The 17,982-nt window shown below is 38.8% G+C and overlaps 1 protein-coding gene across 2 annotated transcripts in view; it reads right to left on the bottom strand.

The window, feature by feature from the left end:
* Positions 1-274: 274 nt before the first annotated feature.
* The window catches only part of LOC127657338 (protein FAM184A-like), a 39,248-nt gene continuing 21,540 nt past the window's right edge, over positions 275-17,982 (bottom strand). Inside the window, exons 11-17 of one of the 2 annotated variants that reach the window (XM_052146078.1) lie at positions 17,213-17,366; positions 15,890-16,017; positions 12,614-12,798; positions 7,388-7,534; positions 4,807-4,924; positions 4,532-4,636; positions 275-554 (exon numbers count right to left, since the gene is read on the bottom strand). In XM_052146078.1, coding sequence (XP_052002038.1) covers positions 546-554; positions 4,532-4,636; positions 4,807-4,924; positions 7,388-7,534; positions 12,614-12,798; positions 15,890-16,017; positions 17,213-17,366 — 846 coding nt within the window. In that variant the 3' untranslated portion in view covers positions 275-545. Of the gene's footprint in view, positions 555-4,531; positions 4,672-4,806; positions 4,925-7,387; positions 7,535-12,613; positions 12,799-15,889; positions 16,018-17,212; positions 17,367-17,982 lie in introns of those variants that run through there. The other variant, XM_052146079.1, reaches the window with a different exon arrangement.

The following is a 17,982-nucleotide window of genomic DNA, read 5'->3' as shown; positions in this document are numbered from 1 at the left end:
GTATCCTGTACGCAGTTGTCTGACTGAAGTATACTTTGGGCTTTAATTTAATTGCATATTACGTTGGGATAGAAGCATTTCAACATCCCAAAAATTACACACTTCACCTTTAAAGCGTAAAAAGCACTTAAAAGACAAACAGTCCTTTTACTATGCTAGTAAACATATATAACTAAGGAGCTAAAATTTAATTTCATTTTTGTTGTTGTTTTTTTTGCAGTTAATGGAGTATAACAAGACAGTACAATACAAGTACACATTTAAGTGTTTGTGCAATTTATTTTAAAAACTGGCAACACAAAAGTAATTTCTATGAATAGTATATGAAATGGATGTGCATCTCATTTTATATTGAATAAATGCTCATATCAAAAGGGAAAATAAAAATCACAGTGAGATATATCAAAGAAAGACGAATGGACTATTGAAAACTGCAGTTTCACATGCTCTTCAGTTGAGTGTCTTAGAAAATTTAAAAGGAGAAGTACTGTGAAAATAGCTCTTGTAGTTGCTGTTCTTTTGGTGCTACGGTTGAATCCTCAGTCTCACGAGGGCTGCACAGAACACACAAAAGTCAAACACATCCAGTTACATAGCACAACTTAGTGAATTTGCATTTAAACACTCACTTTATTGTATGGTGATACTATTTAATTTACTATTTAAAGATATATATTTTTTAGTATTTAAATACTTAAGCCACACTTAAAGGTGTATGAAAATCATTGCATTAGTTTATTTAAATATTTTATTTATTTTTTTTACAGTCAAGTATCCTTGCCTTTTGGTGACTGCAAATATTTTACATCTGTAACTACTGCAGCAAGTAATGCAGAAAAAAATGCCCTTTAATGTTCATGCATCAAATGTATCAGAGGCAACAAGCAGCTTCTACGGGATAGCGATGTATTTGCTTTAACTGATAAATAAAATATTCCGGACTACCAGAGCTGTCTAATATGATCTTCCGGCTCAAAGCTTTATGCAAGGCTGCTGCCATGTACAGCTAGTTCCTATAAGAAAGTATATTTGGAATACCAGAATCATTTGAATAGCTCATTTAAAAACCACAAAAAGCAACATATGCATGAAACATGAAGGATGGAGATCGGGTAATGGGCGGGGCCATACTTGTGTGTTTATGAAGGCATTGCTATGTGTGATGACATGAGATGAGATAAAGAGCATGCTTTTTTTGGCATTCCAATGCCATTGTGTAATCACAAATAGTTACTTGAAATATCAGTCCTTTCTTCATGAGCATCACATATTGCGTCACATTGTAGTTTGTGATTATATTCATGTTCTATTCTACACAATAAGGACATCAAAACATTAAATTGAGTTTATTCACTCAATTTAAAGGAATAATTGAAAATTCTGTAATTATTTAATCAACCTCATGTCGTTCCAAACCTATATGGTGTTATTTTTAGGGCTGTCGATTCAATGCGTTAACTATATTTCATGTGCGATAATTATATAGAAAATAAAGCTTTAAAAAAATTAACACAATTAATCATGCCCCCGGAGCATTGTGAGGAATTTTATACCATCATAGGAATTCAAGCTTGAAGTACCACCTGTTTTCAGCAGGGGGCAGTGAGCAAAACTACTGCTGTTTAGGCAATGCACACAGCTGTACAGCCAACAATCCGCACTCTTGCTTGACACTAGTAACAGCACAACATGAGGATGGACGTGTTTTTGCGTTCAAACACAGCTGACACACCACAGAGGGAACGCAATCTATTGTGAGGGAACGTTAAATGTATTGCGAGGGAACGCAAAATTTACTGCGAGGGAACGCAACATTTTTTGCAAGGGAACGCAAACTATTGCGAGGGAACGCTAAATTTATTGCGAGGGAACGCAAAATATTGCGAGGGAACGCAAAAATTATTGCGATGTAACGCAAACTATTGAGAGGAACGCAAAACTTATTGAGAAGGAACGTAAACTATTGCGAGGGAATGCAAAAGTTATTGCGAGGGATGCAAACTATTCCGAGGGAACGCAAACTATTGCGAGGGAAAGCAAACCTTATTGTGAGGGAATGCAAACTATTGCGAGGGAATGCAAACTATTGCAAGGGAAAACAAACCTTATTGCGAGAGATGCAAACTATTCCGAGGGAACGCAAACTATTGCGAGGGAAAGCAAACCTTATTTCGAGGGAATGCAAACTATTGCGAGGGAACGCAATACGTACTGTGCGGGAACGCAAAACTTATTGCGAGGGAATGCAAACTATTGCGAGGGAATGCAAACTATTGCGAGGGAGCGTAAAACTATTTCAGAAAAAAAAAATTCCTGCCCTGTCCTCTATGGGGCTCTATAGTCCTCGTAAAGGTTCCAGGAATCTCAGTTCCGACCAGTCGTCAGAGGCTTCGTGAAGATTTTTACATCTCTAAACCTCTACATACATAAAAAATGCTAAAGTGGAGGCCTGGGAAGCTCAGCGAGTATTGACACTGACTACCACCCCTGGAGTCACAAGTTTGAATCCAGGGTGCGATGAGTGACTACAGCCATGTCTCCTAAGCAACCAAATTGGTCCGGTTGCTAGGGAGGGTAGAGTCTCATAGGGTAACCTCCTTGTGGTCGCTATAATGTGTGGTTCTCGCTCTTGGTGGAGTGCGTGGTCAGTAGTGCTTGGATGCCACGGAGAATAGCGTGAAGCCTCCACACGTGCTACGTCTCCGCGGTAAAACTTTCAACAAGCCACGGGATAAGATGCGTGGATTAATGGTCTCAAACGTGGCGACAACTGAGATTCGTCCTCCGCCACACGAATTGAGGTGAGTCACTACGCTACCATGAGGACTTAAGAGCGCGTTGGGACTGGGCATTCCAAATTGGGGAGAAAAGGGGAGGGAAAAAATGCTAAATTATGTGTAAACATTAAGTAAAAATATTTAAAAATCTTATGAGATCAACCTGGATAGAGCTTGCGTTTTAGCTATTTTTGCATCCAGAATACAAAAATTTTGCTTTGTATTTGGTTACTACACATGGAAGAACCAATGTCCTTTTGACGACAGTGTATCATTTTTAATCTGGATACAGATGCTGGCTAGATGAAAATTTTGGTGGTAAGATCATCAGTGAATGACTACTTAAATAACAGACTTTTCTTCACACTAACCTATGGCTTCAAAAGAATTAGAATATTGTGAATGGACCATATAGATGACTTACTAATGGTGTTTTTTGTGCTTGATGTGGTTACTATGAGCTGTTGATCTATGGTAACCATAATTATCCTTGTTCCAATAAAGAATAACAGCATGCAAGTTTGGACCAACATCAAGATGAGTAAATAATGACAGAATTTTTACTCTCAACCCAATCATATTTTTGGGTTGATTTAGCCATTTAACATGCATATAAAAAATCGCATGGGATACAAACAGTCTTTGGTGTGTGCCATTCACCGACAGAATGCATTTGCAAAGTGACACGAGCATACCCACAATTCACTCTGGACACACATGGCTGTGTTCTTGTATCAAAATGTCCAATCAACAGACAGACTGACTGTTCTTTTACGATTACTGCAGTACAGGACGAAAACCGTGTGATCCAACCAATGGCAAGACAGTTCTGTGAATTAAGCATGTCTCTCATACGTAATGTGAGGACAAGGACGTCACACGACGAGGTGAGTCTCACCTCTGAGTGGAGTCGGTCTGGGGCAGAGGGGTTTGAGCTTTGTTACACCTGAGCTCTTGGTGGTAAATGGGGGAGTTGGGGTCAGACTCAAGAAAAGCAAGCGGAGCGGACCTGCCCGCCATTCCTTCCACTGCAACAACACTTAGGTTTGGAGAGCTGGGGAAACTGTATGCAGGTTTTCTACTTTTATGCTACATTAAAAAGGACACACACAGAAAGGGATTGTGGGAAGTCGAAGATGATGGGCGAATTGTAGTTTTAAGCTTAATTGACAAGTAAATGGACACACCATTATGAATGAGGAAAGGTAAGAGAAATGATTGATTATAGCTCTGGTCCAAGACATATCGAGCTGCCTACCTAGATGGCATTTAAAGGCATCATAGACATAAAAGACTAGGCTTTTCCAAAAGATAGCCAGCATAATTCCAATTACACTGTTTAGCATATTTCTAAGGCAGGATCACATGTATAAGGTTTTAGAACAGAGCTTATGACTTGGAAAGCAGGTTAGAACTTGATGTTTGAACATGAATATAAGACATGGACAATGACAACTCCACAAACACAACTTGTGCAACTGAAAGCAAAGGTTAGTCAAACTAAAAGAACAGTAAAACACTATAAATAGTCCTTGCAGAAAATACATTCCAGCAGTACCTCCATAAAATACCTTTCCTATTCACAGGCATAACCTTTGAAGTCTTCATTTAGCATATTCCTTTATTACACACCATGAACTCTACAAACAATTAAGGTGGAATGCTTTCAAAGGTTAAAGGGGTTAAATGCGAACAAATCCAATTTACATGGACTTAAGAGGAAACTTTGATCAGTGTAGTTGTAATTCTCTAACCTTTATAAGGGGGTTTATGACCCCGACATTGGGATTGGTGTTGAACACCTTGTTGAAGCCAGGCTCTCGATTCACCAACTCCAGCTGATAAAACTTCTTGTCATCCTGGAACAAAGGAGGCACAGTCAGACCGAAAGGCCCTGTACAAAGAAATCAATTACTTTTGTGTGGAGACATGTGATGCTTTTGGATAAAATAATATATGTAGAAGTACAGCGGTCTATAAATCCCTCTAAATGGGGTGATGCACCTCTACAGTTGCAGTGAATACTTACCACAAGCTTCTTGACCAGGGTCTCTCTCTCTGACACCATTTCTCTGAGATCAGCGATCACCTGAAGGTCTTCTGATCTGCTTTCTCTGTTTCTGAACTTTTCTTCTGTTCCTTCCAACCTGTTCATACACACATAATATACTGTATATATATTCACATATATGGACATAAATATACACACTCACTGAGGACTTTATTAGGAATGCTATGGTCCTAATAAAGTGCCCAACAAGGTCTTCTGCTGTTGTAGCCCATCTGCCTCAAGGTTCGATGTGCTGTGCATTCTGAGATGCTATTCTGATCACTACAATCAGAATTATTTGTTTACTGGAGCCTTTCTCTCAGCTCGAACCAGTCTGGCCATTCTCCGTTGACCTCTCTCATCAACAAGGCAATTCCATCCGCAGAACTGCTGCACACTGGATGTTTTTGGCACCAGTCAGAGTAAATTCTAGAGACTGCTGTGCGTGAAAATCCCAGGAGATCAGCAGTTAGAGAAATACTCCAACAAGCCCGTCTGGCACCAACAATCATGCCACGGTCAAAATTTGTTCCCCATTCTGATGGTTGATGTGAACATTAACTGAAGGTCCTGATCCGCATGATTTTATGCACTGCACTGCTGCCACACCATTGGCTAATTAGATAATCCCATAAATAAGTAGGCGTACAGGTGTTCCTAATAAAGTGCTCAGTGAGTGTATATATATATATACACTCATTCATTGCGCTTCATCTATTTTTGCACAAAAACGCAGATGCTAAAAATTTTGCTCTCTCTCTCTCTATATATATAGAGAGCAAAATTTTTAGCGTCTGCGTTTTTGTGCAAAAATAGATGAAGCGCAACGAATAGCACAGAACGCAGTTTCTCAAAACAGGTTTTTTACATCTAAAAAATGTGGCGCTCCTGCACAAGACACTGAAAAAACTGAGGTGTGGTGCAACGGTCAAAGACTAGCATGTTTACATAGAAAAACAATTGAAAATCAGCATAGATGGGCACAAAAAAACACAAGGTTTGTCAATCTCAAAATGCTTTGTGATGGGCAGAGTGAAACTTTTTTTTTATCCAAGATGGCCGACACAGTTAAAGGGATAGTTCACCCAAAAATGAAAATTCTCTCATCATTTACTCACCCTCACACCATCCCAGATGTGTATGACTTTCATTCTTCAGCAGAACACATTTGAACAAAAACACAAAAAAGTGATGCAACCTTTGAAGTGCCAAAAAGAACAGAGTCAGCATAAACGTCATCCATACGACTCTAATGTCTTCTAATGACATGATCACATTGGTGCAACAAATATCAATATTTAAGTACTTTTAAACGTATAAATTATGGCTTCTGGTCAGCAGCAGTATATGCATTTGCGAGAAAGTGGAGTTCACACAGTCTGTCATGCAACGTACTCGCGTTGGCATGTTCTTACGTAATCTAACGTTTTTCTCTAAATTGAGACATGCAGGATATGCACCATAATGAGTAAACATACAGATACAAATACAGATATAAACCAAAACCAACTGAGCTTCTGTACAGTGTTCCTCTTACTCAGTTGTAAACAGCGCCGCTCTTCCGGTTGTGCCATACATGCGTCTGTTCTCGCGTAAACGTGCCAACACGATTACATCACATGTGCATACTGCAGTTGATTGTTTCGCTTTAGAAGAATTTAATTTAACCAGTGGAGTCGTATTGATGATGTTTATGCTGACTTATGTAATTTAAGGACCAACTGAGCTAAGATATTTTTAAAATTTTTCTTGAAATGTGTTCTGCTAAAGAAAAAGTCATACACACCTCAGATGGCCTGAGGGTGAGTAAATGATGAGAGAATTGTTATTTTTGGGTGAACTATCTCTTTAAAGGAATAGTTCACCCAAAAATGAAAATATGCTTATAATTTACTCACCCTCATGCCATCCGAGATGTATCTGAGTTTCTTTCTTTATCAAAACAGGATTTATGATTTTTAGGGTTTCATTCCAGGCCTCCTCCTTCAAACAATGCAAGTGAATGTACTCCAAAATGCATATTTAGTGTAGATCAAACATAAGATATACTTCTAAAAATCTTTGTTTGTGTTCAGCAGAAGAGAGTAAGTCATACACATCTGGGATGGAATGAGAGTGAGTACATTTTCATTTTGGGGTGAACTAGCCCTTTAAAGAAGACTTAGTTGGTTAGACGACAACCAGCTAAAACCAACAAACCACCTTAGGTGGGTTTAAGCACCAGGATATTGGAATCGACTGTGAGAGTATGTCAACACTATAATACGTGAAGCACTTTTTGTGTGCTACGCATGAGGGACCATTAACAGAGTTGCAGCTCATGAGAATAATTTTAATTCAGTCACTTATGAGGTTCCGTTTTGGCTATTATGCTGCTTCAGAAGGTTACTGCCTGTATAGATAGTGTAGCAGCTCACTAGGTTTTGTAACAGAACTGATGTAATTCATCTAGCTGTCTGGAGGTATAAACGTATTCTTCTAAATGAAATACTCAGAAACAGTTCCACTGAACGATCTGTTTTAATATTCAGTATTATGTAATTGAGATAAATGGACTCACAGAATCTGCAGAGCAGAGATCTTGTCTTTCAGCAGCTCCTGGGCTTTGTTAAAATCTGACAGCATGATCTGGGTCTCTCTGTTATGAGATGCGTTCAGTTCTTCAATCTCCCTCTCCAATCGCTTTGAGAGATCCTGTTCATGAGCCCTGCCATACAACCAAAACACCATTAGCACATACAAAACTGTATGGAAATTGTGAATAACCAATATATAGAAAATTAATAATGCAAACATACAGCAAAAATCTCAGCTGAAAATCATCTTAAACCAGACTAAGCTGATCTTAGCTGGTTTCCCAACCAGGTCAAGCTGCTCTGTTGGCTGGTTTTAGAGGGGTACATTTCAGCTGGTCCGGCTGGGAGACCAGCTCTCTGATCAGTTAACAAGCTAAGAATAAATTAGCTGTCCCCATATCTCTGCAGAAAAAACAACTTAAACATTGTAAGACCAGCAAACCATATTAGTCAGGTTTAAGTTTTTTTATTATTGTTGTTTTTTAGCAGAGATTAATTCATTCAAATTGTTTTACTGTATCTGGGGCGCACAAACTCCATTATTTATTCGAACAGACTTCTCTTAGTTGCCCAGAGAACACACTTTTCATGTGCCATAATGTAGTTCCTCATTTCCTCATTGTGAGATATCTCCTCTGACCTTGAGGTTTCATATCAAAGGAACAGAAGAAAGCAGCTCTGATGAGATTAAGTCAGAAGGTTCTGCCTGAAGGCTGTGGACTTGTGTGTGGGTATGTGGGAAATATATCCATCTGCTCTCCTCTCGTATTAACATAGCTTCTGGTTTAGATAGACTGACCTTTAGGACTTCATAACCTAATACCTCATGAAAGCAAAAATATTCTACTCAAGCACATTGGGCTCATTCATGAAACATGAGCAGAACAATTTTTTTGGTAAATCGTTCGTACAGCCAGCCTGACGCAAATGTTTGGATTCATGAAACTTTTCATATTTTTGAAACGTTAGTTGGTACAAAGAAAATGTATACCTGCTCTCGACCATGTGTAAATTGTACGCAAGACATCAGCACACGTTGTGCTCTTTCAGACACACTGCCATGACTACATTGATAGAAACATTATTATTGAAAAAAATTATTAATAATTAAATTAGTGCAATTAACCTTAAAAAATAACTAATAATAAAAAAGAAAAAAGCTTTTATTTAGAAAAGTCTCTTTGATGACTGCATTTATTATTTTAAAGTATATATATTTTCACAACTCTGCTTATTTCCAGCAGAAGTTCTTGATATGGGTTTACATTTGATTTCCTCTTTAAAAAAAAAAAAAAAAAAAAAAAATGCCCTGTGACTGGATGGACTTTAAAAAAAAAATTATATAAGCTTTTATTTAGATTTCAGAATTTAGTATATACATCAGTAAATCGCATTAAGCTGACGTTTGGTCAGTGGTAAAACCTTAAATGTTACATATTAGAGTAATAGTAAAGTCATCAAAACTATGGAATAAAATAAATGGAACTATTGGAATTATGTTGTGACAAAACAAAATCCAAAATAAATCAAAACGGTGTTATATTTTAGCATCTTCAAAGTAGTACCCTTTGTCTAGAATTGGCAGACATGTACTCTTGATATTTTCTCAACCAACTTCTTGAGGATTCACCCTGGGATTCTTTTTAAACAGTATTGAAGGATTTTTTTTTTTATAACATTTTAGTTTTATAATGAAATAAATTAATATGGTGGCAAAATTATATTTTTGTCTACAAAAATATTTTCAAACATTTAAGCAAACGCTTGATCTTGGTTTATTCGTGATTTACTAAGCAAACTGCAGAGACCAACAAAAGTAATTGAGCATGGAGTTGAGATCTTTCAGGGGTGTGACGAGTTGGCTATAATTTCTTATAAATCTCTGCTAAAAGTTAGTGAACTCCAGAACCCTCTGCAATGCCTTGCGAGAATCTGGGGTTCGCCACTAGCAGATGGCTTTAAACTTGGCCGGGCCAATACACACTCCCTTGGATGAAATGATGAACATCAAGAACAGAACCAACTGTGCATGAAAAGCACACTTCTCCACCTTGACAAACAACCGATTCTCCAACAGCCAATGAAACACCTACCTGACGTGCCGCACAAGGTCCAGCATATTCTGGGAGAAGATCAGAATATCATCAAGATAAACAAAACGTTTGACCATGTCTCTTAGCACATCATTCATGATCCCCTGGAAGACGGCGGGGGCGTTGACCAATCCGAAAGGCATGACCAAATATTCAAAGTGCCCCCTATGGAAGTTAAATGCCGTCTTCCAATCATCCCCATTCCTGATACGGACCAGGTGATAAGCGTTGCATTGGTCCAACTTTGTAAAGACGGACTCCCCCTGCAAGAGTTCTAAAGCTGAGGACATCAATGGCAAAGGATAAGGGTTCTTCACCATGATGTCATTCAGCCCCCAATAATCTATGCAGGGTCTAAGTGAGCCATCCTTCTTCTCCACGAAGAAGGACCCCACCCCTGCAGAGGAGGGGCAGATGAGACCGCCTGCTAAAGAATCATTTATATACCTGTTCATGGCCTCCCTCTCAGGAGCCGAGAGTGAATACAGCTGTCCTTGAGGAGGAGAGGTGACAGGAAGAAATTCTATAGCACAGTTGTACGGCGATGAGGAGGGAGGGTCGTGGCACGGGACGGGCTGAACACAGACATCAAGTCGTGGAACACAAACTGTACTCTGGACAATTCTGCCGGCTCATCCAGCAATGAAACACAAGACTGGACAGGGGTGACAGGAGAGTTAAGACAATGTGAAGAAAAAAAAGAGCTCCAAACAAGGACCTTGTTGGTTGCCCAATCTAAGTGTGGGTTGTGCGTCACCAACCAAGGATGTACCTGCACAACTGGGGTCAATGGGGACCGGATGAGATAGAAGGACAACGGTTCAGAGTGGTTACTGGAGACAAAGATGATTGGTTTCGTGGAATGAGTGATGACTGACAGGGGCGTGCCACTAAGTGTGTGTGTGGTGATGGGCTCATCCAATTGGACCCTGGGGAGTCGCAATTTGGAAGCCAAATCTGTGTCAGTGATCTGTGAAATTCCCTTCAGCACCGGAATCCACCAAAGCCGAAATCATATGACTGTCTGTTCCATTCTGCAGCCGGGCCGGGAGAAGTGTGCGACATCTGGGGGCTTTGTCCAAGGGTGTCGCGCTCACCAGTAACCCCTTACTATTGATGAGCATTGTCTTTTAACGGGCATGTTGCCCGATCGGCCACAAGAAAAACATAACCACTTTAGAAGCTACTGTTGCCTTTCCTTATGTGACACTGGAAGTCTACCCACCTGCATGGGCTCAAAGTCGAGATGAGAGTCAGGTGATCTGGTAGAAGGAGTGGGATATGGGTGAAGATCAGCTGCCCGAGCGGGCAAAGCGCAGCATCGACGATGATCACAATGCTGAGTCAGGCGTTGATCAACTCTAATGGCCAGTTCCACCAAATCATCGAATCGAGGGGTAAGATCCAAAGGATGACACTCGTCCTGGATGGTATCAGAAAGTCCCCGCAAGAACAGGCCCCACATAGTGTGATTGTTCCAGTTGCTGGAAGTGGCCAGGGTGTGAAATTCTATAGCACACTCGGCTACTGATCGATTACCCTGGGATAGTCCTGATAAAATCCTCCCAGCCTCCCATTCTTGAGCTGCACAGTCAAACACTCTGCATCATAGGTGGAGCAGCACAGATGCTGGCTATCCCACATTGTCATTCCCCATTCTCCAGCCCCTCCGGAGAGGAGCGTGATTACACGCACAATCTTCATCATGTCTGAGGAAAACCTGGAGGGCCAGAAGAAGAAGAACAGTGAGCATCGCTAGAGACAAGCTCTTACAGTTCCCTCACCTGACAACAGAGTTGGAGGGAGGATGCACTCCTCTAGGTGCCATGGGACGTGGAAAGCTGCCAAAGGAGATGGAGGAGTGTCCTGCATGGGACTGGGATCGAGAGGAGGGTGGAGCAGCTCAACCACTGCAGTGAGTTCCGCAAGCTGCAAAGCCATCATTTCCAGAGTGTGGTTAGAGGCAGTGATTTTATCTGGGTGTTGTCCAAGCAGAGCTCCTTATTGTGAAAGGGCAGAGCAAAGAGTAGTCTCCTCCGCTGTGTCCATGTTAGCCAGTTTATTCTGTCAGGGGATGAGGTGAGACAAAGGACCCAAACGCAGAGGGAAACAGTCAATGAGTTCATAAACAACCATGTCTGTAAACAAGGACAGTCACACCCGGCACCGGCTGCAGTGATGAGCAGCGTCAAAAGCTATAGCTGCTCAGCGGGCTAAGGAATGAGTGTACATTGAATACAAAGAGGGTACATTGAGTCTGGTGTAGTGCAAAGCAAAGCCCAGGTGATTTTCTCTCCCGACACGTGGGCAGAGACCGAGGAATCCTCCAAGGGAACTAGGCGACAATTCAAATGAAGGCAAAGAAGAACAGGAAGTTAACCACACCTCTAGAGAGCAATCTCCAACTAAACAAGAGAATAAACTGGCAAAGAAAGAAGGAAAACACAAGGAATAAGTAGGGAGTGCAATCAGTGAGAAGCAAGTGGAACGGGCGTGTAAATCATTGCCATGATCAACGTTTCCCATGGAAATGCTGCTCACGCGTGAGATCTCCATCTGTGCGACACAAGAGAGAGAGAGAAATACAAACAATGGTATGAACCGGCACAAATGCCATAACCATGACAGTTTTAGATTAACCTTCAAAATAAATTCTTATAGAAGTTTAGATAAATTGCTAGATCTTTCAACAGTTTCATGCAATATATGAATCTACAAATTTGACAAAATTATTTAGCTGATACTTTTATCCAAAGTGAATTAAAATACACATATAATTTGTTTATTCATTACAAATTAATACAAATTATATTATTAGCATAATTTAAGTAAAAAGCTGAATTAATAAATGTCAGAATTTCTTAATATTTTGCATGTCCCTTTTTTGTTTTAATAACTGCATGCACTTCAGTTGGCATGGACTCCACAAGTTTGTGCAAAACCTAATAAAGCATAGTATAGCAAAGCATACATTTCAAATGTTTTAAAGAGCATTTTGTGTGTTTCAGTGCCAACAAGAAAACTGTTAATAGGGTCAATGTCACAAATTTGTTATACTTAATTAGTGGTCTAGTAATAGTACTGAATCCTAAATAGATCATGTAACTGCTGCTGTACCTGATCTGCAGGTTGGCTTCACTACGGGCCCGCAGAACTTCCTTCCCTTTAAGCTCCAGCTCCTTGGTCAGTGTGCTGATGGTCTCATTGAGAGAGTGGATTTCATGGTCCAGATCAGCGATCCGGTTCTTCCTACAGTTCACTTCCTGTCGTAGATCAGATATACGGCCCAGGAGATCATGTTCCTGGAGAGGACGTACATTAAGGAACAGTTAGTGAAAGAGAGAACAGAAAGATAGAGACTTCAACAGATGAGTGACTGGGTATCTAAACATAGCACAGACTTCTGGAAAGTTAAAGTAATTTTCATAATTTTATCATATTTAAATGATTTGCTTAAAAAAAGCATTAGAAGACTTTGTGCCATGCCCAGGGGCTTTTAAAATATGCATATAGGTTACATTAAAAGACATTCAATTGTGCTGAAGTATTAAGTAATGGGAGACTATCAGGAAGTGTGAGAGCATGAGTGTGTGAGTATTAGAGAGGCAGATAAATACAGAGAGAGACTATAAATCAAATATGAAAATGGGAAAGGATTGTAAAAATATGGAAAGAGCTCAGCCATTATTCAGAAATCAGCCCCTTATACTTTATTCATTGTAGTTATTCTTCAATTTCCTGTAAAGCGAAGCTTGGCTTAGAGGCATTTTATCACTTCAACTCTCAAATTTGGGCCTCTCTTTTCTGCTGAAACCACAACCATGTCTTGAAACCAAGGTGCAGTTATTTTTCACCCTCACATTAAAACAGAGCACAGTTTTGGTGTTGTAGTTGTTTTTATAAGTATAGTATTTTAGTACTGTTATTAGTATACAGTACACAGTAGCACTATTACTTAGGTTTTAGGATTTCAATATATACCAAACCCTAAGGGGCAGTTCACATCCGAACGTGTTTTTTGCAGGCAGACTCTGTGCTGTACAGATAAATTGCTTAATTGCTTTTCTATGTAAACATGCGCTACACAAGACATCTTTGGCCACATCTTTCTGTTTTCAGTGTCTCTCATAGGGGCGCTTAAATTTTTAGAAGCCGTGCCAAGTTTAAAAACTTGTTTCAAGACACCTGCATTCTAGCCATATAAAGGGATCAGAATATCATAGAGAATTGGGGTGAGCTGTTTTGACTTGGGTGAGCAAGCAACCACCAAGCAATGCCCTAGTAACCATCTAGCAACACCCTAGAAACCACCCAGAACACCCTAGCAACAACAGGTTTTTCCAAGGTAAGCATCATTCACATTCTCTTCAGAATATGTAAAAATCTACTTTGGTTTTTATCTTTAGTAAATACAGACAGGCAGCTAATTCCTGACCATCAACTTGAAACAGAGTACAGCTATAAATCCTATGTGTGATTTTGGTATTCTAGCTGTTTTTATTTATTTATTTATATGCTTGATTGATTTACACACTTGCTTCTTAAAAATATTAGCCCCAGTGTTTCTGTATGACTGGATGCATTGTTTGCTGTCAGTGTCTAATTTAAGGAAACTCTGAATTGTATAACAAAATGATCTGTATCTGTCTCTGTATTCGGATAGAACCGGGTGTGGGCGGGGCTTAAACCAGAAGTGCGTCAAAACGAAATGAAATGCCCATTTTTAAGTGTTACTCTTACATTTATAGTTTCTATTAATAAAATATGCCTTGTATATGCCTTTCCATAACAATAGCCTTATAATAATAATAATAATTATACAATTATTATTTAAAAAAAATACAAATCTTACCGGATGAAGCTGAATTTGTAGGCTACATTAACTGTGGAATAGGTTGTTAACTGTGGTTTCTCCTGGTATTTCAGATATTAATATCTGCATGAAACAATTTTCATTTGACTGTGCAAGTATAACAACTTTATTCTGGAGGCAGGAGGTGTCAAGCAAAATGGGAAATGTAAAGCACACATTTTGCAGTGAATAATAAATACAAATTCAAACATTAAAAGAAATTAAATTAAAAACAATATAGCCTACAAACAGGTGAAAATCCCATAAATCTATCAGGAAGTTTTACGAAAGTTTTAATAATTATTAAGTTAAATAATAATATTAATAATAATAATAATGTTACATTTATATAGCGCCTTTCCAGATTTCAAGAACACATTTTTTTCAAAGTTAACACCTTATAAAGAAGTTAAGAAAAAAAGACGTTTTACATAAGAAGGAATATTTCTAATAGATGAATACTCAATGGAGCATATAAACCTTTATGGAGCTTTTATCTTTTATTTAGAATAAAGTCATAACCAGTTAATTACCTTAATCGCTGATGTGAATATAAATATGGTCAACTTTAAGAGACGGAAAGACGAGCTCCGACTTTAACATCGCACTCAGGTTTAGGCTATAAATAAATACATAAGAATCGCGTATGAAACATTAAAAAAGTCGTATCTTAATGTTACACTTGACAAGCTCCAGACACGCACAATTAACAGAGACCGCAAATGGAGTCGAGACCACGCCCATCAGATCTGAAATCACAACATGCGCATTTTCATTCATAAGGTTTACACTTTAGAAATATTGGCAGCACAGATTCATAAATTCTTTGTAATTTTGTATATACTTATTTAAAATGTCACTTTATCCTTGTGCTTTTTGGATAATCAGTCATACAAATATTTTTTATATTATTCAGATGAATCCGTTATTCGTTTTGAAGTCATTATTCTTGCCTATCCGAATAAGGTATTCAGCTTCGGGCACACCAAAAACCCACATAAAATACAATTGTCTATGTCTGAACATTGAAAATAACAATGATTCATATCATGTGTGGGTATGCGGTTTTGTTTAGAGTAAAATGTGCTTTTCATCTACAAGGTATAAGCTGTCATAAGTTCTCATGCACTCTTGATCAGAAAGAAAAAGCTTTTCACAAAATGCACCCAGAAATACAAAACATAGTATGAGCAAAACCCAGATGACAGTAAAACCCTGACCAAATATAAATAAAATATGCAAGAGACCTTCAAACACCATATTTGGCTGGTGCTTATAAGTGAGTTACTTGTGGAGGAATATTATTTTGCCAGTCCTTTTTTCTTTGTTTACAGACTTGACGTAAATTTCCTGCCAAATCAAACCTGAAAGCTCGGGATTTATCATTGTTGTAGGCTTGCCATAGTGACTCGAGCAACAAAGATTTATGATGCATCGACTCAAGTGCATTTTATTTTGTTAATTTAAAAAAAAAAATGTAATGAAAAATCCTCCGTAGTGTATCTTTAATAATGTTATTTATGCTTTAATGAGCCTCTCACGTGTTGTTTGCAGCGCTCAATAGTGTCGTCCATCTCTCGTTTGGCGGCGTTGTTCTCCTTCAAGTGGAGTTGTCTAAGGTGTTCTATGGCAGTGGCGTGAAGATGATTGAGCTCAGAGCGCAGGGAAGCTACAGCAAAAATAAAACCAGTATAAACCAAAGAACTTACAAATCAACCACTTTAATATACAAATAAGATTCTGCACACGACTATCAAAACTATGTCAAAATAAAAGCTGTCCTGTCCAGATGATGTGTGTTATTGTTCAGCACAACTTGCAACACCAAACAAAATTTTAAAAATTATATCTAAAGGTTTTAAAATACCATTTAAAAATCAGGTTTATGAAATAATAACTTAACTAAAAATTCAAATAGATGTTTAATTGTTTAAAGGAATATTTTGGGTTCAATACATGTTAAGGTCAATCAACTGCATGTGTGGCATAATGTTGATTACCATAAAAAATTATTTCGCCTTGTCCGCGAAATGTTTCCTTTAAAACAAGAAGCAAAAGTGAATGTTACAAAGGAAGTGAATGGGGCCAATTTTTGGAGGGTTTAAAGGCAGAAATGTGACGCTTATAATTTTTTATCCCACTTACAGTCATTCTACTGTCAAAAATCATGTATTATTTGAGCTGTAAAGTTGTTTAAATCGTCGTATTAGGTGTTTTAGGGTTTTGGATTTGTTGACGTTATATCTGCAAGGTAACACATTTGTAAAGTTTGATATAACTTTACATAGAAAAGGATAATAAGTGATTTATCACACTAAAATCATGGTAACACACATAATGTTTATGTCTTGTGGCTATACTTTTGAAACAGTAAGTATTTTAACGGATTGGCATCCATTCAATTCCAGTGTATGTGCTTGTAACCTCGATTTGTGCTTTTTTTAAGAAAAGAATGGACGAGTCAAAATTTATTTTTGTGGTTATCAACATAATGCATCAAATGCTGTCAGTTGAGTTGAATTTGTATTCAACCTGGAATATTCCTTTAATTCCATGAGCTTATTTGCTACTGCTGATGTCGGACCTAGTGGTTAAAGCTCTGGACTGCTAACCAAAAGGCTGTAGGTTCAAACCTAGCAATGAGCAACTCATATTGTACACAAGACACTTGACCTCAAGTTGCTCCAGTAGCACTTCTCCTGTAATAAGTGTACTGAAAGATGCTTTGGATAAAAGCACCAGCTAAAAACTACTTTTTTTATTATCACAGTGCATATATAAGACTATCTGAAATCACCCCATAAATGATCTTGATCTTGTAGGCTGGTGTGTGGTGCTGGAGCTATTGTGAGCGTATGACTCACCCAGCATGGCTTTGCCTTCATCCTCCAGCTCAAAGCGCAGCGTCTGCAGCTCTTGGTCTGCCTGTTGCTGCAGGATATCCAGGGTCTGTCTGTGAGCTTCTCTCAAACCATGTAACTCCTCTCTCTGTTCCTGCTTTAGACGATCCTCAAGCTCCTAAACACACACGTGAAGGCAGAAAGAAATAAAGAATAAAATGAATAAAACTACTCTATTTATAATGAATAAAGGACATCATGTTTCAATGAAACATGATGCCATGGGAACAAAAGGGTATCATTGATGGAAACTAGATTTGCATTTTCTGAAGGTAATAACAGTGCTTCCAAGGTGGCAGCAGAAGAACAGTGTTAAAGATTTAGTTAAACTTAGGTTATAGTTTCTAACTTCTGAGCAGGGCTGGATTGGTAATCTGGCATACCGGGCATTTTCCCGGTGGGTCGACGCATTTTGGGCGGATAAGGGGGAATGGCCATCGGGAGAACCGAGCGGGCCAATTGTTCGGCCGCGAAATGTGCCAAATGGGCCGCGATAAGCAAAAATGAGCCGCTGCGTTATGCAGAACGGACCAAAAAACAAAAAAATGCATGAAAGGACAGCGAACACCCCCCATTTTCTCTTTATCACACTGCCTCCCTGCCACTCTTTGTATATAAGCATATGAGGGAATATGGGGATTATCTAAACTGTCCACCCACAAAGCTACTGTAAAAACCTAATAGCATCCAGCGCCACCAACTAACTGAATGCATGATGAAAGCATCTATTAATG

Source organism: Xyrauchen texanus, chromosome 16, assembly GCF_025860055.1.
Source record: "Xyrauchen texanus isolate HMW12.3.18 chromosome 16, RBS_HiC_50CHRs, whole genome shotgun sequence".
Taxonomy (NCBI): Eukaryota; Metazoa; Chordata; class Actinopteri; order Cypriniformes; family Catostomidae; genus Xyrauchen; species Xyrauchen texanus.
This window is presented reverse-complemented; position numbering and strand designations above follow the sequence as displayed.